The sequence below is a fragment of the Suncus etruscus genome, chromosome 6 (assembly GCF_024139225.1).
Source record: "Suncus etruscus isolate mSunEtr1 chromosome 6, mSunEtr1.pri.cur, whole genome shotgun sequence".
NCBI classification, from domain to species: Eukaryota; Metazoa; Chordata; class Mammalia; order Eulipotyphla; family Soricidae; genus Suncus; species Suncus etruscus.
In genome coordinates, this window is record NC_064853.1 from 116,628,103 (window position 1) to 116,649,609 (window position 21,507).

Consider the following 21,507-nt stretch of genomic DNA (forward strand, 5'->3'; position numbering starts at 1 on the left):
GGGAACCATATGGGATGATGGGATTCAAACCACCATCCATCCTGGATCTACTGAGTGCAAGGCAAACGCCCTACTGCTGGGCTATCTCTACGGCCCCATAAAGATATTTGTGTACAATCTCTGGTATACAACCAAGTGTGTGAAATCAACAGAATTGAAGTCTAACAACCTCTAGCAAGTACAACTATGTACTACAATCAACTACGTGTAATCCCTGGTCATTCACATAAAAGGGGGGGAGGTAAGGGAAGAATAAATTAATCATTTCTCAATGTTAATTTTCAAAATTTTTATAATACTTTGGTGTACTTTAATGTATCTTGGGCTGGTGCAATAGCACAGTGGGTAGGGCATTTGCCTCGCATGCGACCAACCCACGTTCAATATCCGGCATCTCTTATGGTCTCTGAAGCCTGCCATGAATGATTTTTGAGCGTAGAGCCAAAAGTGACCCCTGAGTGTTGCTCAAGATGGCCCAAAATACAAAATAAAATAAACAATGAAATGAAATGTATCCCAAATATACCACATATCAAAAATCCAAGGTGAAGGCAAAGATGCAGCCCAGCTACAGAGTATTTGCCTTTCATGTATGAGGTCCTAGGTTTGTTCCCTTACTCCACAGAAAGCAACAACAAAAATCCCAAAGCACTCTCACTGAAACATTTATGAATGTTTATTGTAAAACGTCACTAACTAAATTACAGTTAGTATTTCAGAGATGCTCTGCATAGTGTGGATAAAAGACCTTTGCACATGCTTGGTTTCGAATCTCTGCTTCTTCCCAGACCCTGTTTCCTCCATTTCTTAATACTGCCTTCTTTTTTTTTTTGGTTTTTGGGCCACACCTGGCAGCGCTCAGGGGTTATTCCTGGCTATCTGCTCAGAAATAGCTCCTGGCAGGCACGGGGGACCCTATGGGACACCGGGATTCAAACCAACCACCTTTGGTCCTGGATCGGCTGCTTGCAAGGCAAACGCCGCTGTGCTATCTCTCCGGGTAATACTGCTTTTTAATGAGTAGAATTATTTTATTGAATGAGATTTAATTTAGAATGCTCTTTTTTTTTTTTGCTTCCATGATTTGAGTTCACAAAATTCACTTCCCAACTCCTCAGGGACTCCAACGATTCTATAGTTCTCTAATGTGCTCAATATTATCCTTTTGAACTTTTGTCCATCTTCTGTTATTTTCCTAGATGTCCTACATCTCATCTTAGCTCTCACTAATTTTTTTCCTCAGCTGCTGTCACTCTTCCTTCCACTGAATTTTTATTTCTTTTTTTTTTTTTTTTTTTTTTTTTTTGGTTTTTGGGCCACACCCGTTGACGCTCAGGGGTTACTCCTGGCTATGTGCTCAGAAATCACCCCTGGCTTGGGGGGACCATATGGGACGCCGGGTGATCGAACCTCGGTCCTTCCTTGGCTAGCGCTTGCAAGGCAGACACCTTACCTCCAGCACCACCTACCCGGCCCCTGAATTTTTATTTCATGTACCATATTCTTTACTCCTAAACATAGTTTTCTCAATTTAGCTCTTATACTTCCTTAAACATTGACCACCTGTGCCACTGATTTTTAAATCATTACACATCCTCAACATGGGTCTCAAAAATCACTGCCCAGGAAGTTACAGTTTTACTAGAGTCTTCCATGCTATGATTTTTTTCACTCATTGAACTCGATCTACGTGGTTGCCCCATTGTGCCAGCTATGCTCTAAAGGTGACTGTAGTTTTCCCCTGTGTGAACTCTGAGGGTTTAGACTGAGTGTTGCTATTTTCCTTCCCTACTGGTCCTTACCCAGTGATAGGAAGTATAAACGTATGCAGTATTAAAGTGTGATGACAACTGAATCCACAGAACTACACAGTTCTGAGCACAAGCAGTGCTGAGTGAAGGAAGGGATGCCACTTCAAGTTCCAAAATAGGGAGTTGGGAAATTAACCAGGAAGTTCACCTTACCCAGGAATGAGCAAGAAAGCACCTGGCTATAAATAGGGGTATGCAGAAATAGTGGATGTCAGATGTAAAAGATGCTGGGACTAGGTGGGAAAGAAGAGAATCCTCTGCATTTTCCAAAAAAGCTCCAGGAGGTTAAACTTACCTCTGCAATAGCAAGCTGAGAGCCTAAACTGTAAATATGGGCTTGCAGAGACAGACAGCAGATGTTGGATGGAGGCTGTTGGGACCAGGTAAAAGGAAAATATATAAATGGTTTCTTTGATAAACAATAAATTATACTGAAATTTATATGAAGTAAAATTCTCCCATTTACCTAAATCATTCCTAGAGGATAAAATAGATTATGATAAGTCTTCTTTTTCAAAGTTTAAATTATACAATAAAACCACAGTTAATCAATAGTGGGATAGTGATGGACTTTCAGAGCAATAAAATGAATTATAAGTCCAGATTCAGCTCTTTCCAGTATATGGCAGGTAATCTTTGACAAAAGAGCTGAAAGCATGAGGTGGAGCAAGAATACCTCTCCAGGGGCCAGAGCGGTGGCGCTAAAGATAAGGCATCTGCCTTGCAAGCGCTAGCCTAGGATGGGCCGCGGTTTGATCCCCCCGCATCCCATATGGTCCCCCAAGCCAGGAGTGATTTCTACATAGCCAAGAGCAACTTCTGAGTGTCACCGGCTAGGCCCCCCCCCCCAAAAAAAAATACCTCTCCAACCAGATACACATCACAAAGAACAAGAACAAAGAGGCTGGCACAGATGCAGAAAGAAATGGACTCATTCGCTGCTGGTGGAAATGTAAACTATTCCAACCTTATTTGGGGCAGGGGGATTGGGGTTTTTGGGTCATACCTGGCTGAGCTCAGGGTTTACTCCTGGCTCCACACTCAGAAATCACTCCTGCCAGGCTCGGAAAACCATATGGGATGCCGGCATTCAAACCACTGTCCTTCTGCATGCAAGGCAAACACCCTACCTCCATGCTATCTCTCCAGCCCCTATTCCAGCCTTTTTTGAAAACTATATGAATATTCCTCAAAACCTAGAAATTTAGCTTCCATATGAGCGATCTAGCAAACCCACCTAGGAACCCAAAAAACATACATACATCAGTAAATCAATCAACATAATTACACCATATCAAAAAAAAAGATAAAGAAAAGTCATATGATCATATCAATAGATGCAGAGAAAGCATTCAATAAGGTTCAATACACATTCTGAAAAAAACTCAATAATAGTGGAATGAAAGGAACTTTTCTCAATATAATCCAGGCCATCTACCACAAGTCAATGGCAAATATTATTCTCAATGGAGATAAACTAAAAGCCTTTCCTCTAAAACCTGGTACAAGATAAGGCTGCTCCCTCTCACCACTCCTATTCAACATAGCACTGGAAGTACTTGCTATAGCAATTAGGCAAGAAAATGATATCAAGGATATCCAGATAAGAAAGGAACAAGTCAAGCTCTCACTGTTTGTAGATGACTTAATAATATATTTAGAAAACCCTAAAAGCCAAAACGGCAAACGCTTCTAGAAACAATAGATGCATATAGCAAAGTGGCAGGTTACAAAACTAACATACAAAAGTCAATGGCCTTCTTATACACTAATAGTAATAGAGAAGAAATGGACATTAAAAAAACAATCCTATTCATATTTGTGCCACACAAACTCAAATATCTTGGAGTCAACTTAACTAAAGAGGTAAAGGACCTATACAAAGAATACTACCTAAGTCTGCTTCAAGAAATAGGAGAGGACTCAAGGAAATGGAGACACATACCCTGCTCATGGATTGGCAGGATTAATATCATTAAAATGGCAATACTCCCAAAAACATTGTACACATTTAATGCAATCCCTCAAAAGATACCCATGACATTCTTCAAAGAAGTGGATCAAACACTCCTGAAATTCATTTGTAACAATAAAAACCCATGAATAGCTAGAGCAATACTTGGGAAAAGGAATATCAGAGGTATTACTTTCCCCCAATTTTAAACTTTATTACAAAGCAATATTTATCAAAACAGCATGGTATTGGAATAAAGACAATTCCTCAGATCAGTGGAATAGACTTGAATATTCAGAGAATGTTCTCCAGGCATATAATCAACTAATCTTTAATAAAGGGGCAAGAAATCCAAAATGGAGCAAGGAAAGCCTCTTCAACAAGTGTTGTTGGGACAATTGGTTAGCCACTTGCAATAAAGCGAACTCAGACCCACATCTAACATCATGCACAAAGGTCAGATCCAAATGGATTGATTAAAGGCCTTGATAGCAGGCCTGAAACCATAGGTATATAGAACAACATATAAGTAAAACACTCATGACATTGAGACTAAAGGCATCTTCAAGGAGGAAACTGCACTCTCCAAACAAGTGGAAGCAGAGATAAACTGAAGAGACTATATTAAGCTGAGAAGCTTCTGTATCTCAAAGGAAATAGTGCCTAGGATACAAAAGCTAACCACAGAATGGGAGAAACTATTCACCCAATACCCATCAGTTAAGGGGCTAATATTCAAAATATACTAATTACTAACAGAACTTAACAAGAACTTAACAAGAAAAAATATCTAGCCCCATCAAAAAAATGGGGAGAAGAAATACAAAAGGCCATAAGACACATTAAAAATGCGCCAGCTCATGATCATCAGGGAGATGCAAATCAAAACTACAATGAGGTATCACCTCATGCCACAGAGATTGGCACACATCACAAAGAACAAGAACAATAAGTGCTGGCGGGAATGCAGGGAGGAAGGAACTTTCATTCACTGCTGGTGGGAATGCTATCTAGTCGAGCCTTTATGGAAAACAATATGGAGATTCCTCAAAAAACTGGAAATTGAGCTCCCATATAATCCAGCTATACCACTCCTAAGGATATACCCTAGGAACACAAAAATACAATGCAAAACTACCTTCCTCATACCTATATTCATTGCAGTGCTATTTACAATAGCCAGACTCTGGAAACAACCAAGATGCCCTTCAACAGATGAATAGCTAAACTAACTCTGGTACATATACACAACAGAATATTATACAGCCATCAGGAAAGATGAAGTCATGAAATTTTCCTATATGTGGATGTACATGGACTCTATTATGCTGAGTGAAATAAGTCAGAGGGAGAGAGACAGACACAAAATTGTCTCACTCATCTATGGATTTTAAGAAAAAATAAAGACATTATTGTAATAAAGCCCAGAGACAATAGAGTTAAGGGTTGGAAGGGCTGGAAGGACCAAACACAATATGAAGCTCACCACAAAGAGTGGTATTATGCTGAGTGAAATAAGTCAGAGGGAGAGAGATAGACACAGAATAGTCTCATTCATCTATGGGTTTTAAGAAAAAATAAGGAAATTATTGTAATAATGCCCAGAGATAATAGAGTTGAGGGCCAGAAGGACCAGCTCACAATATGAAGCTCACCACAAAGAATAGTGGTGCAGTTAGGGAAATACTACACTAACAACTATCATGACAATCTTAATGAGTGAGAGAAGTAGAATGCTTGTCTCAAATACAGGCAAGGGTTAGGAAGGGGTGAGGGCTTTGCTGGTAGAAATGTTGCGCTAAGGGGGGAGTGTTCAGTTTCTGACTGAAACTCAACTACAATCATGATTGTAATCATGGTGCTTAAAGATTTTATGTATTAAATAATGATAATAATAAAAATGTAAAAAAATAAGAAGAAACATCATCCTAGAAAAAAAGCCAACAGCACTCTAATGGAGCTTAGTATTTTAATAATGGATAGATGCATCTTTTCTAATGAAAAATGTTCTTTAAATATAAAAAGGGGGGCCGAAGAGATAGCATGGAGGTAGGGCATTTGACTTGCATGCAGAAGGACAGTGGTTCAAATCCCAGCACCCCAAGTGGTCCCCAGAGCCTGCCGGGGGCGATTTCTGAGAGTAGAGACAGGAGTAACCCCTGAGCGCTGCCAAGTATAACCCTCCCAAAAAAAAAAAAAAATATATATATATAGAAAATTAAAAGTCAAAATATGTTTGGGGATCATAAATGGATCATATGTAATAGAAACAAGAAGAAATTATAAAAAATAACCCCCCATAAAACTTATACTGCTCAAGACAATGGCCAAAATTCCTTCTATAAGAACACACTGATATATGATTTTTTTTTCTTCTTTTCATCTTTTTTATTTGTAGGCCACTCCTGCAGGTCTCCCACGTTACCAGAATCTATCCAGAGAACCTTGGGAGGTAAAGCAGCTCTAGTAGCAAACTTGCTAAACATATGCAAGGTATGTATTCTATTATTTGAGCCACATCCTAAAACCTTAATTTCTTTTTTAATGCATTGCTTCTATAACGTAATCTTTAAACCATAATCATTAAGGGCTAAGGATGTGCTTCAGTGGTAGAGAACTTGCTGGTACTGAATTCAGTTACTGAAAACACATGTTCTCTCTAGAACTCTACTAGGAGCTGGGAGTAGCCCTCAAAACCATCAAATCAAATGTTATGCAAAAATAAAAGGAGCTAAAGAAAATATAATCATGCAAAAGTAGGTCTCGAAATAACAATATTCCTTTTACAAACAAAAATATTAAGCAGTTTTTAAATAAGCATATTTAGTGTATGTGTATATATACAAATTTAAAAGTATATATATACACTTTTATTGTAATAATTAAATCCTTTCAACTTTACCTATGATGCAAAATTGGATTTTAGACATTAACAATCATTAATTTTATTTTAATTCCCTATTAAAATTTAATTTAAAATAAAATTAAATATCACTTTAAATTTCTATGTAAATATAAATAAAAGTAGACAACTAAAAATGTTCATTAACATCAGAAATACTTTTTCACAATAGCCAAAGTCTAGAAACAATCCAAGTGCCCAAGAACAGAGGACATAATAAAGAAACTATAGCACAATGGAATACTACTCAGCTGTAAGAAAAGATTTAGTCATGCAATTTGTTGATTTATGAATGGATCTGTAAGAATATCATGTCAAGTGAAATAAATGAAACAGAAAGAAGAACAGACACATAATGATTTTATTCATATGTAGGATATAAAGATGCATAGTAGAGAGTAACTATGTCCAAAGGCAACTGAAATGAAAAACAGGAGAAAAAAAAAACAAAACACAGGAGAACTAGTCATTAGTCAAAATCTTGGCCACTGTGAGGTGAGAAGACTGGTCACTGGTCAGAGAAGGGATCACAACAATGATAGAGAAGAGTGGTCACTCTAGTGGTTCTCAAATAGTGGGGTGCACTCCCCAGGGGGGGCGCGAGGCTCCATAAAGGGGGGCACATTTGACCTTGGCAAATACTGTCGTAACAAGCTAAGCCCCATGTTTATGTCTCTGTATGTCTCTGGAACTGAGAGTTGCTGTGTCCTGCTTCAAACCCCGCTTCAAAAAGTTATGCATTGCAAAACATGCTCATTGTAGCCATTAATCCAGACATCACCTCTGATTAAAAAAAAAATCAGCTCAAATTATTTTATATATTTTTGTTTTGCGGGTTAAAGTTTTTTTTAATAAAGATACTATTTTCAGTCATGCAGGGGGGGGGCACAAAAAATGTCTTCTTCTTCCTAGGGGGGCATGACAAAAAATAATTGAGAAGCACTGCTCTAGATGAAGAGTGGGTTCTGAAAGAAGGTGAAGTGTTGTGAATGATACCCTATCAGTAAAAGTACTGTAAACAGCAGTGTCTAAAAGGAAAAAAAAGAAAAAAACATTTGCCTTTGAGGCAGATTGGAGGGTGGGAGGGAAACTAGGGACTTTGGAAGAGAGAAGTAGAAAATGAGATTGTTGTTGAAACAATGCTGGAACCCAATCCTGGATAGCTTTGTAAAAATAAAAATACTTTTTAAAGTTTTCCAGATAATTTTCTAAAGGCATATTTCTGGCATAAAAATATTATCAAATATTTAAAGACCTAAATCTTCTAATATTTAATAAACATTAATATTCATATATATGTTCATCTTCCAACCATCTATTCAGTTCAAGTCAAGGGTAGCCAGAGCCCATCCAAATAGTGCAAGGACAGAAACACACACACACACACACACACACACACACACACACACACACAAATGAAACATACTAATGAATGTAACCTGGACATCTAGAGTCCCTAGTCTCTACTCCAGGGTCTTCAAACTTTTTAAAGTGGGGGCCGGATTACAGTCCCTTAGAGAGCTGGAGGGCCGGACTATATGAGCTACTAATTCCTACTCACACTGCACATATCTTACATAAATAAAATGAAAAACCATTTATAAATAAACAGATCACGCACCAGTATTTCAATGGGAACTGTGGGCCTGCTTTTGGCTAATGAGATGGTCAATGTCCGGTTCCATATTTGTCACTGCCAGCCGTAACAAGTGATGCAAGTGGGCATCAGTTAATCTTGATCTGGTTGGAGATTTCAGATGTTTCATTCTTGAAAAAGTCTGTTCACAGGCATAAGTGCTACCAAAGATGGTTACCATTTTGAGTGCATGGTTCCTGATATTTGGATATATATTGAGTATATATGCTGGCAGGTATCTTGGCAACCAAACAGCGCTCACTGCTGGCAGGCCGGATCAGACTCCTCTGCGGGCCGCATGTGGCCCGCGGGCCATAGTTTGAAGACCCTTGCTCTACTCCATTGGGATTAAGGGGCACTGAATGAAACAGTATTTGAGGACATGCTGTACAAAATTGATTCTTTTTACTATTGTTCTTGAAATGTTTCTATATTTGAGCCAAGAGATATCTCAAAAAACTGAAGTATATTTACATGTGGGAATCCCAAATTCAACCCCAGAACAACAGGATTCTCTGCACTGATACAGAATGGCCCTAAAAGGTAGTCTCTTTTATACACCAAAGCGTATAGCTCCAAAAATGAAAAAACTAATTCAGATAAAACATTTCTATATTTCATAGTTTTATTTTCTGAGATACTGAGTCATTTGTTCTTTGCTTACTGTTGACTACAAAGAAAATGTTTCCTAACAATGACTCCAAATTTCAAATTTCAAACCACATTTTCTTTCTCACAAATTTATTAAACTTCAAATCTTTGGCAGACATCTTATTTTGCTTACTTTCAACAAAAATCTGAAGATCACTAGGGTTATTTATCTCTCCACTGCTCTGTATTTGCATAAGAGTAATATATAAATTAAATGAATATTACTTAACCAAGTTCACCTAATTAGAGAAATAACTACACTGAAAACTATCATAACAATGTGAATGAATGAGGGAACTGGAAAGCCTGTCTAGACTACAGGTGGGGGTGGGGTTGGGAGGAGGGAGATTTGGGACATTGGTGGTGGGAATGTTGCACCGGTGAAAGGGGTGTTCTTTACATGACTGAAACCCAATTACAATCATATTTGTAATCAAGGTATTTAAATAAAGATATTAATAATAACAAAAAATTTACTGCTGTGGCCTGGGAGTTAGTAGGCTGTTTGCCTCGCATGCAGCTGACCCAGGTTTAATCCCTAGCATCCAATATGGTCCCTGGAACATCACCAATGAGTGCAGAGCTAGGAGTAATCTCTGAGCACTGCCAGATTAAGGCCCCAAAACAAAACAAAACAAAACAAAAAGAATAACTCTTTGCTGTGTCTCTGCTGCCCTCTGTAGGAATGATTTTAGAACACAAATAAAATGAAATTTAAAAATCCAAGCAAAATTACTGGAAATAGCAGGAGAGGTGGCGCTTAGAGGTAAGGTGTCTGCCTTGCAAGTGCTAGCCAAGGAAAGACGGTGGTTCGATCCCCCGGCGTCCCATTTGGTCCCCCCAAGCCAGGGGCAATTTCTGAGTGCTTAGCCAGGAGTAATCCCTGAGCATCAAACAGGTGTGGCCCAAAAATACCAAAAAAAAAAAAAAAAAAAAAAAGATTTGGGCCGGAGAGACAGCATGGAGGTAAGGCATTTGCCTTTCATGCAGAAGGTCATCAGTTCGAATGCAGCTTCTCATATGGTCCCCCGTGCCTGCCAGGAGCAATTTCTGAGCATGGAGCCAGGAGTTTCCCCTGAGCACTGCCGGGTGTGACCCAAAACCACAAAAAAAAAAAAAATAACAATATTGTTAAGTGTCCAAAAGAAGATATTATAAACAGAAATTATTATGGTTTTTCTCCTGCACCACACTTTCCTTTCAAGCAAATATGCAATTATGCTATTCTACAAGGAAAATAATACAAGTTAAGAGAAATAGAGAATAAATTGCATGTTTACACTCATGATGAGATCTGCTAGCTATGTCTCCATTCCGTTACCTATCAAATGGAGCTAATACAGTTAACAACAGCCCTCTTGGATAATCTGCATGTAGCAAAGACTAGAGCAAAGGAAGAATTCATGGTTATTCTATTGTTATTATTATTTATATTATTGGTACTGACACTATAAGAAAACTGCCAAGATCAATTCTGAAGCCAGAGTTCTGACTCATTCAATTTCTACTTTACACAAAAGTTACTTAATCTTTCAGAGAATCCTCTTCTAAAATTAGGTTAACATTCATTTGGACTTCAAGGAGTTATTGTAATGTTTATATGAGCTAACTTACATAACAAGACATTAAAAGAAGCCAAAGTCAAGGAAGTACTAGTAAAGTTAGCTATTGCCATTATGAGCTCACTGCCTCTTGAAAAGCACAAGCAGAAAACTCCAGAGACTTGGAAAAAAAAATGGTGCTTGTGAGGAAAGAATATTTCCTAAATCATCCTTTATCCTGGACAAAGGATTAAAGTGAACTGAATTATAATCTAAGATACCTTCTTAGATAAAGCATGACTTTCCCATAATGAAGTTTCACACTTAAGCTTCATCTCTACAAACATAAGAAGCAAAAATAATTGCTACTTGTGTTAAATAAGGGAAGCTCTACTTCTAGAAAATTAACAAATGGAAACAAAATTCCAAATTATGGTATAAATTTTCACACTTCCAAAGTTATTTAATGTACATGGCACATATTAAACATTGTAGCTCAATATTATAATCCGTTGGGGTTAACATGCCTTCAGTGATACCCAATTTTTAACTTCAATTTCTTTTCTAGGAGATTTCTCACAGTTATTGTCCCATTCTACCAAGAAGCAGCCATCAATCAATGAAGAAAATAAAAATAAATTCCTGAGCTTTCTTGTCCTTAAGGTGGAAGAATTTTGAGCTCCAAGAAATTTCCCAGAAATATTAAATTCAAGGTACTGAAAATGGTAACATACTTAATAGTGATCCCCTCGGTTAGCTGCCTTTTTAGGTTCACTTACCCACTTCACTACCAGGAAAAGATTTCAGAACAAACTTCTGTGGAAATCTTTAAAAATTGTACATGGCATAATTTACTTCTTTCAACCAGTCTGAAATACTTGACTAACACAAAATAACAGTTTTTGGTATTACTATCAGTGTTAAGGAATAAGGATTGACATGACTCAAGATTCTGAATGATGATTATGCAGAGATATGGTGGTTAAGTCCAGAACTTAGGATCTGCCACCCAAAAGACAGGCAGTAATGTAAATGCAAGGGAATTTATTCCATCATGCTGAGGTTCAACATCTAAGAAATGAGGACGCCAAGAAAGGCTCATAGGCCAAATTTAAAGGGTTCCAAGGGTTCAGTCCAGGGGACTCCCACCTCTGGGTTGTTGATCTTTAAAATTATTGGTCCTTAATTAAGTAGGAGGTTGGGCTAGGATTGGTTATAGTTCAAATGTAGCATCAGACAGACACCTGGGTGGGTAGCAGCCCCCAGACCCAGAGTGTGGAGTCATCTGGACGTCTGTCAGCTGCTGTTTAGCCTTATATGGATGCATTCCCTGGCATTTACCCCTAGGGTCTGGTTCCAGGAACTGGCTGTTTTTTTTTTTTTTTTTTTTTTTTTTTTTTTTTATCTTTATTTAAACACCGTGATTACAAACATGATTATAGTTGTATGATTACAGTCATGTAAAGAGCACCCCCCCTTCACCGGTGTAACATTCCCACCACCAATTTCCCAGATCTCCCTCCTCCCCACCCCCCTACACCTGTACTCGAGACAGGCTTTCTACTTCCCTCATTCATTCACATTTTATGATAGTTTTCAGTGTAGTCATCTCTGCAACTGCACTCATCACTCTATGTGATGAGCTGCATGTCCTGAGCTGCACCTACCAGCCCTCATCTCTCTTGTCTCTGAGATATTGTTAAAAATGTCCTTCATTTTTCTTAAAGCCCATAGATGAGTGAAACCATTCTGCGTCTTTCTCTCTCCCTCTGACTTACTTCACTCAGCATAATAGATTCCATGTACATCCATGTATTGGAAAATTTCATGACTTCATCTCTCCTGATGGCTGCATAGTATTCCATTGTGTATATGTACCACAGTTTCTTCAGCCACTCATCTGTTGAAGGGCATCTTGGTTGTTTCCAGAGTCTGGCTATTGTAAATAGCGCTGCAATGAATATAGGAGTAAGGAAGGGTTTTTTGTATTGTATTTTTGTGCTTCTTGGGTATATTCCTAGGAGTGGTATAGCTGGATCGTATGGAAGCTCAATTTCCAGTTTGTGAAGGAATCTCCATATCGCTTTCCATAAAGGTTGTACTAGACGGCATTCCCACCAGCAGTGAAAAAGAGTTCCTTTCTCTCCACATCCCCGCCAGCACTGCTTGTTTTCCTTTTTTGTGATGTGTGCCAATCTCAGTGGCGTGAGGTGGTACCTCATAGTAGTTTTGATTTGCATCTCCCTGACGATTAGTGATGTTGAACATCTTTTCATGTGCCTTTTGGCCATTTGCCTTTCTTCTTTTTCAAAGTGTCTGTTCATTTCTTCTCCCCATTTTTTGATGGGGTTAGTTGTTTTTTTCTTGTATAGTTCTGTCAGTACCTTGTAAATTTTGGATATTAGCCCTTTATCTGATGTGTATTGGGTGAATAATTTCTCCCACTCAGTGGGTGGCCTTTGTATTCTGGGCACTATTTCCTTTGAGATGCAGAAGCTTTTCAGCTTAATATAGTCCCATCTGTTTATCTCTGCTTCCACTTGCTTGGAAAGTGCTGTCTCCTCCTTAAAGATGCCTTTAGTCTCAATGTCCTGGAGTGTTTCACCTACATGTTGTTCTATATACCTTATAGTTTCAGTTCTGATATCAAGGTCTTTAATCCATTTGGATTTTACCTTTGTATATGGTGTTAGCTGGGGGTCTGAGTTCGCTTTTTTGCAAGTGGTTAACCAGTTGTGCCAACACCACTTGTTGAATAGGCTTTCCCTGCTCCATTTAGGATTTTTTGCTCCTTTATCAAAAACAAGGTGGTTATATGTCTGAGGAACCTTCTCTGAGTACTCAAGCCTATTCCACTGATCTGAGGGTCTGTTTTTATTCCAATACCATGCTGTTTTTATAACTGTTGCTTTGTAATACAACTTAAAATTGGGGAAAGTAATGCCTCCCATATTCCTTTTCCCAAGGAGTGCTTTAGCTATTCGAGGTTGTTTGTTGTTCCAGATGAATTTCAGAAGTATTTGATCCACTTCTTTGAAAAATGTCATGGGTATCTTTAGAGGAATCGCGTTAAATCTGTACAATGCTTTTGGAAGTATTGCCATTTTAATGATGTTGATCCTGCCAATCCATGAGCATGGTATGTGTTTCCATTTCCGCGTGTCCTCTCTTATTTCTTGGAGCAGTGTTTTGTAGTTTTCTTTGTATAGATCCTTCACATCTTTAGTCAGGTTGACTCCAAGATATTTGAGTTTGTGTGGAACTAATGTGAATGGGATTGTTCTCTTAATGTCCATTTCTTCCCTATCATTATTCGTGTATAAAAAGGCCATTGATTTTTGTGTGTTAATTTTGTATCCTGCCACTTTGCTATACCAATCTATTATTTCTAGAAGCTTTTTGGTAGAGTCTTTAGGGTTTTCTAAGTAGAGTATCATGTCATCTGCAAACAGTGAGAGCTTGACTTCTTCCTTTCCTATCTGAATTCCCTTGATATCTTTTTCTTGCCTAATCGCTATAGCAAGTACTTCCAGTGCTATGTTGAATAGGAGTGGTGAGAGAGGACAGCCTTGTCTTGTACCAGAATTTAGAGGAAAGGATTTTAGTTTTTCTCCATTGAGGATAATATTTGCCACTGGCTTCTGGTAGATGGCTTTGACTATATTGAGAAAGGTTCCTTTTATTCCTATCTTGCTGAGAGTTTTAATCAAGAATGGGTGTTGAACCTTATCAAATGCTTTTTCTGCATCTATTGATATGACCATGTGATTTTTATTTTTGTTGTTGTTTATGTTGTGTATTATATTAATAGATTTACGGATGTTAAACCATCCTTGCATTCCTGGGATGAAACCTACTTGATCAAAGTGAATGATCTTCTTGATGAGGCACTGGATCCTGTTCGCCAGGATTTTGTTGAGGATCTTTGCATCTGTGTTCATCAGGGATATTGGTCTGTAATTTTCTTTTTTGGCAGCATCTCTATCAGGTTTTGGTATTAAGGTGATGTTGGCTTCATAAAAGCTATTTGGAAGTATTCCTGTTTTTTCGATTTCATAAAAGAGCCTGGCCAGAATTGGTAGTAGTTCCTCTTGAAAGGTTTGAAAGAATTCATTCGTGAATCCATCAGGGCCTGGGCTTTTGTTTTTGGGTAAATTTTTGATTACAGTTTTAATTTCCTCAATAGTTATGGGGGTGTTTAGATATGCTACCTCTTCTTTATTCAACCGTGGAAGGTTATATGAGTTCAGAAATTTATCCATTTCTTCCAGGTTCTCATATTTAGTGGCATAGAGTTTCTCAAAGTATTCTCTGAATACCCTTTGAATCTCTGCAGTATCTGTAGTGATCTCCCCCTTCTCATTTCTAATACGCGTTATCAAGTTTCTCTCTTTCTTTTGCTTTGTGAGTTTTGCCAATGGTCTATCAATCTTGTTTATTTTTTCAAAGAACCAACTTCTGCTTTCGTTGATCTTTCGGATTGTTTTTTGGGTTTCCACTTCGTTGATTTCTGCTCTCAGCTTTGTTATTTCCTTCTGTCTCCCTATTTTTGGGTCCTTTTGTTGAGCACTTTCTAGTTCTATTAGCTGTGTCATTAAGCTACTCAGGTAAGCTCCTTCTTCCTTCCTGATGTGTGCTTGCAAAGCTATAAATTTTCCTCTCAGTACTGCTTTTGCTGTGTCCCATAAGTTCTGATAGTTTGTGTCTTTATTGTCATTTGTTTCCAGGAACCTTTTGATTTCCTCCTTGATTTCATCTCGGACCCACTGGTTATTGAGTATGAGGCTGTTTAACTTCCAGGTGTTAAATTTTTTCTTCTGTGTCCCTTTGCAGTTCACATCTAACTTCAGAGCCTTGTGGTCAGCAAAGGCAGCCTGCAAAATGTCTATCTTTTTTATTTTATGGAGGTATGTTTTATGTGCCAGCACATGATCTATCCTGGAGAATGATCCATGTACATTGGAAAAGAATGTGTATCCAGGTTTCTGAGGATAGAGTGCCCTATATATATCTACTAGGCCTCTTTCATCCATTTCTTTTTGCAGGTCTAGTATATTTTTGTTGGGTTTCCATTTGGTTGACCTATCAAGTGTTGACAAGCCTGTGTTGAGGTCTCCCACAATTATTGTGTTATTATTGATATCCTTCTTCAGATTTGTCAACAATTGTATTAAATACTTTGCTGGACCCTCATTCGGTGCGTATATGTTTAGGAGAGTGATTTCTTCTTGCTGTACAAATCCCTTGATTAGTACATAATATCCATCTTTGTCCCTTACAATTTTTCTGAGTATAAAGTTTGTGTCATCTGATATTAGTATGGCCACCCCCGCTTTTTTAAGGGTGTTGTTTGCTTGAATGATTTTCCTCCAGCCTTTGATTTTGAGTCTATGTTTATTCTGACTATTCAGGTGTGTTTCTTGTAGACAGCAGAAGGTTGGCTTCAGTTTTTTGATCCATTTCGCCACTCTGTGCCTCTTAACTGGTGCATTTAGTCCATTGACATTGAGAGAAATAATTGTCATGGGATTTATTGCCATCTTTGTGTAGAAGTTTGGTGTGTTTTTTGTTCTGTCTTGTTTTTAGAGTAGATCTTTCAGTTTTTCTTTTAAGGCTGGTTTTGAGTCTGCAAAGATTTTGAGCTGTTGTTTATCTGTGAAGCCGTGTATACATCCGTCAAACCTGAAACTTAGTTTTGCTGGGTGCAATATTCTTGGCGAAGCATTTATTTCATTGAGTTTTGCCACTACGTCCCACCACTGCCTTCTGGCCTTGAGTGTTTCTGGTGACAGGTCTGCTGTAAATTTCAAGGATGCTCCGTGGAATGTAATTTCCCTTTTCGATCTTGCTGCTTGCAGTATTCTATCTCTATCGGTGGGTTTCATCATGGTGACTAGGATGTGTCTTGGGGTGTTTCTACTGGGGTCTTTTTTAGCTGGTACTCTTCGGGCATGCAGGATTTGGTCACATGTTTTCTTTAGCTCTGGTAGTTTCTCTGTGATGATGTTCTTAACCATTGATTCTTCCTGAAGATTTTCTTCTTGGGTCTCTGGAACTCCAATGATTCTGAAGTTGTTTCTGTTGAGCTTATCAAAGACTTCTATTTTCATCTTCTCATATTCTTTGAGTAAATTTTCCATTGTCTGATCATTTGATTTGAGGTTTTTTTCTAATCTCTTCTGCTGTGTAAAGTTGTTATGCATCTCATCTTCTAAAGCACTAATTCTATCCTCAGCTGCTGTTAACCTGTTGGAAAACTCATCCATTATGTTCTTCAATTCGTCTATTGAGTTTTTCAGACCTGTTATCTGATCTGATATTTCAGTTTGGAGTTTTCTGATTTCTGTCTTCATATTCTCTTGATTTTTATTAGTGCTCTGATTTATACTTTCTTTGATATCTGATAGCAACCTCCATATTTCGTCTCTAAACTCCATTTCTGAAAGACTGCTTAGGTAGTTGGTCGTTGTTGGGTCATCAGAGTTTCCATCTTCATTCTCTATGGTTGAAGTTGACCTAATCTTTATACCTTAAATCTGCAGCCTGTCATGGCTGCACTTAGGCTCACAGCAAAGCTGGTTTTACAGCAGTTAACTTCCTCAAGCAGAGTACAGAAACCAAAGCAATGTTATCTCTAAAGGCATATCATATTCTAACCTCAACATTTAGGTTACAGTTAATTCTAAATCTTAGATCCTAACATATCGTTAATTCAAAATCTTTTCTAACATACTGTTATTTCTAAATCTTAGATCTTAACAATGGTTAGGCTTCAAGAAGCAGATACTATGACACTTTCAGCTACAGAAGACATTTACTAGGATAAGCATCCATGAAGAAAATGGTAAAAAGAACTGGAATCAGGAGAGTTTTAACATCACAATGAAAATCAGAAAGCTATGATAAAAATGAGGAAAGGGGGGGCGGAGAGATAGCACAGCAGTAAAGCGTTTCTTAGACACAGAAGGACAGTGGTTCGAATCCTGGCATCCCACATGGTCCCCCGAGCCTGCCAGGAGCGATTCCTGAGCATGGAGTCAGGAGTGACCCCTGAGCACTGCTGGGTGTGACCCAAAAACCAAAATAATAATGAAGAAAAAGATAGGATAATTAGCATTTCCAATTGCACTTTACCTTTACGAAACTTTAGCAAGGACCAGAAACAGACTGGACAGTAAGGCACTTGCCTTGCATGAGGCTACTGAGGCTTAGTTTGACTCCCTAGTATTAAATATGATTCCCAGAGTATCACTTCAGGAACTGTCAAAAATAGGGGGCCAGTGCAATAGCACAGTGGGTAGGGAATTTGCCTTGCTCAGGCTGAACAGGATTCAGTTCCCAGCATCCCATATGGTTCCCCATATGGTTCACCACCAGTAATGAGCGCAGAGCCAGGAGCATGGCCAGGTGTGATGACACCCCCCCCAAAAAAAAAAAAACAGTCAGGAATAGTCTTTGAGGACCACTGGCCCAAAAATACACAACAAAAAGGGGGATTTTTGTTTTGCCACACCAACAATATGTCTTCAAATCAAGACTATCTCAAGAGCAGCTTTGTGTGAATAAGTCTCAAAAACCTGCCACAAGAGCCAGAAAAACAGTTTGGGCAAGGGGTAGAAAGGGTTAGACACTTGTCTTACAAACACCTCAGGTTGATTTCCAGCACAGTACCTCAAGCACTGCCAAATGTGGTCACTGAGCACAGACCCAGGAATATGCCCTGAGCACAGCAACTTTGCACCAAAAAATACAAATTAAAAAAAAATAAATAAAAACATGAAAAGAAATAAAAATAGACCTGCTATATTCCCCCAATGGTTCGACTAGTCCATGGTATCCCAGCAAAAACACAATATTGGGGGCAGGAGAGGTGAGGTGGCACAAGTGGTAAGGAATCTGCCTCATGAACACTAGCCTAGGACGGACTGTAGTCTGATCCTCCGGTGTCCTATATGGTCCCCCAAGTCAAGAGCGATTTCTGAGTACATACATAGCCAGGAGTAACCCTTGAGCGTCATCAGTTGTGGACCCCCAAAATAACAGCAACAACAACAACAACAACAAAAATACAATGTTGGATCCTTAAGTGTGGTAGCTAAGGCCAACAATTCACAACGTGTTTCATGACCAATTTCAAAAAATACAAAAAACCTTATCAAATTTATCAACATGCACATTTCCTCAAACTTCATATACAATTATATAATATATATACTTATATACCCTTTGGCAAACTAGCCTATTTCCATGATGGTAAATAACACACTGTACTATGTAAACATACAAGTTTGCATGTGTTCATATAAAATTAGATTACTTCACAAATTTGTCAATTGTACACAATATTCAATAACTCAATATATTTTTATATGTTTAATCAGGACTTTTATATGTTTAATGTACAGTTTTTGTCAGGAAGCACAAGAAAAAAAAGCCCTTCATGCTGTGATCTATGCAGTATAAACAAATTTTTTTTTTTTTTTTTGGTTTTTGGGTCACACCCAGCAATGCTCAGGGGTCACTCCTGACTCCATGCTCAGAAATCGCTCCTGGCAGGCTCATGGGACCATATGGGATGCCAGGATTTGAACCACTGACCTTCTGCATGCAAGGCAAATAAATGCCTTACTGCCATGCTATCTCTCCGGCCCAGAGTATAAACAAATCTAACTAAATCTAAAGATCTACACCAAAAATGTCTATGTTACAATATATTCTAAAATAATTCCTAATAATAAAAATCATTGAATTATAACACTAACTAATGGGACTTAAATCACATTTGAAAAAGATCAATGATGGACAAGGGGATAAAGTTTAGGTTAAGGTGCCTGCCTTGTGTATAGCCAACCAGTTCAATCCCAGGCACCAAGTATGGTTTCCAAAGCACTGAGTCAGAATTAAGCCATGAGCTTTCTAGGTGTGACCCCAAAACAAAACAAAATATCCTGATGATGGAGTGATACAACATGAGTAAAGGTGCTTGCCTTTCATGTAACCAACCATGGTTTGAGCCCTAGCACTGTTTAAGATACACAAAAAACAATCATAAGTGATCCCTGAGCACAGACCCAAGAGTAAATACTGAGCAAGGAACAGAATCTAAGAGTAAAATTTGTAGTTAAAAATGTGCGGATCCCATTTAAGAACTTGATGATTTCCATAAACAAGCATAACTTCTATGAAAAATGGCACTAAACCCATGATGATAATCTCTCTCAATGTCAATGAACCACCAAAACATACCAAATAATAAACAGAGTGGCAATTTGAATTAGAAAACTGAATTTAGGAGGCCCGAAAGATAGCACAGTGTGGTAGGGCTTTTGCCTTGCACTCAGCCCATTCAGGACAGAGGGTGGTTTGAATCCCGGCATCCCACATGGTCCTCTCAGCCTGCCAGGGGCAATTTCTGAGTGCAGAGCCAGGATCAATTCCTGAGCACCACAGGGGAAGAAGAAAGAAGGAAGAAGAAGAAGAAAGGAGGAGGAGGAGGAGAAGAAGAAGAAGGAGGAGGAGGAGAAGAAGGAGAAGGAGAAGGAGAAGAAGAAGAAGAAGAAGAAGAAGAAGAAGAAGAAGAAGAAGAAGAAGAAGAAGAAGAAGAAGAAGAAGAAGAAGAAGAAGAAGAAGAAGAAGAAGAAGAAGAAGAGGAGGAGGAGGAGGAGGAGGAAGAGGAGGAGGAGGAGAAGAAGGAGAAGGAGAAGGAGAAGGAGAAAAGAAAACTGAACATAAAATTTTACTACCTACAAAAAACATGTTAGAGTAAACAAATTTTAAGTCAAAGGTTGAAAGACAAATCTTGAAGCAAACAACCCCCTCAAAAGGTCAGGTGGCCATACTAGTATTAGAAGACATTGATATCAGGCACTAGATATGATATCAGCTATCAGGCACTCTCAGATTCCCTTTGGGGACACCAATCTGACCAAACTTCAGGTACACGGTTTTTGGGCTGATATCACCAGGGCTTTTGGGGTCAAGTGCAGGCACCCTTCCCCTTTCCTGCCCCATCTTCTTTCTTCCAGGAAGCCTGGCAGCTATAATCATGCCCACAAATTACAGTTGCCATGTGAGAACTGGCCAGCTCCACAGACTCACTCTTTTCTCGAATAATACATAAACTAAGCCATTAAAGAGTACAGCTTCACTGGCGCATGCAGCAGAAAGCTAAAAATCTCAGGAGCGGGTGGGCCAAGTCCCTGCCGCACTGCAGTCACACTTGCTGCCTCTATTACCCAGAATCACCATTTTCTTGATGGCCCTGTCTCATCACTGACCTTCTAACGACTCTCATTAGGGACACCAATCACACACTTCAGGTATACCTGTTTTGGGGCTAATGTTGCCATGGCTTTTTGAGGCGAGTACGGGCACCTCTCCCCATATCTTCTTTCTTCCAGTAGAACTGGCAGCTGAGTACTTGCCCCTAAAAGTAGTAGTACTAGTAATCGTGCTTTGAATTTCTAAACAACTTAATTTTTTTGATACTGTCATCCCTAAATGAAAACCCCAAATTAACAGAATGAACAGCTAACAAGAGCAGAGTGCCAGGGTAAGTCCTGAGCATAGCCAGGAGTGGCCTTAAAAACCCAAAAAGGATTACACTTGATTATAGAGAAGAACAGGAAAGGGAAGAATTCGAGAAGGGCGTAAGAAGAGGTGAATAGGAAGTTAATAGAGGCAAAGTCTGGACTTGAGGCAACTTGGTACTGGAGTGGCTATTGTCTGAGTACTTTATGGCCTCCTTTAAAAATAAATTTTTAATAATTACCAAGACCTTATAACAGCATAAGCGCAAGAAAACATGAACTTCACTCTTACTTTTGGAAACTCAGATAGCCTGTCTTCACATGTCAAAGAAGGACTGCTGGCACAAGAGACACAGTCTGAAATTTCCACTGCACTCTCAATGTCTTCAGGGTCATTACAGTTGATAGCTTCTTCCTTGTCACTGTCAGTTTCCCAGTCAATAAGGTGCATTTTATCTAAAATACAAATTTCAAAATTAACTC

The 21,507-nt window shown here is 38.7% G+C and overlaps 2 protein-coding genes across 2 annotated transcripts in view; both read right to left on the reverse strand.

The window, feature by feature from the left end:
* The window catches only part of UBE2V2 (ubiquitin conjugating enzyme E2 V2), a 738,183-nt gene that overhangs the window by 614,466 nt on the left and 102,210 nt on the right, over positions 1-21,507 (reverse strand). The gene's annotated exons all lie outside the window — the stretch shown is intronic.
* The window catches only part of LOC126011868 (DNA repair-scaffolding protein-like), a 95,209-nt gene that overhangs the window by 44,892 nt on the left and 28,810 nt on the right, over positions 1-21,507 (reverse strand). The window contains exon 5 of the mRNA XM_049775633.1: positions 21,317-21,480. Within this exon, the coding sequence (XP_049631590.1) occupies positions 21,317-21,480 (164 nt within the window). The remainder of the gene's footprint in view (positions 1-21,316; positions 21,481-21,507) is intronic.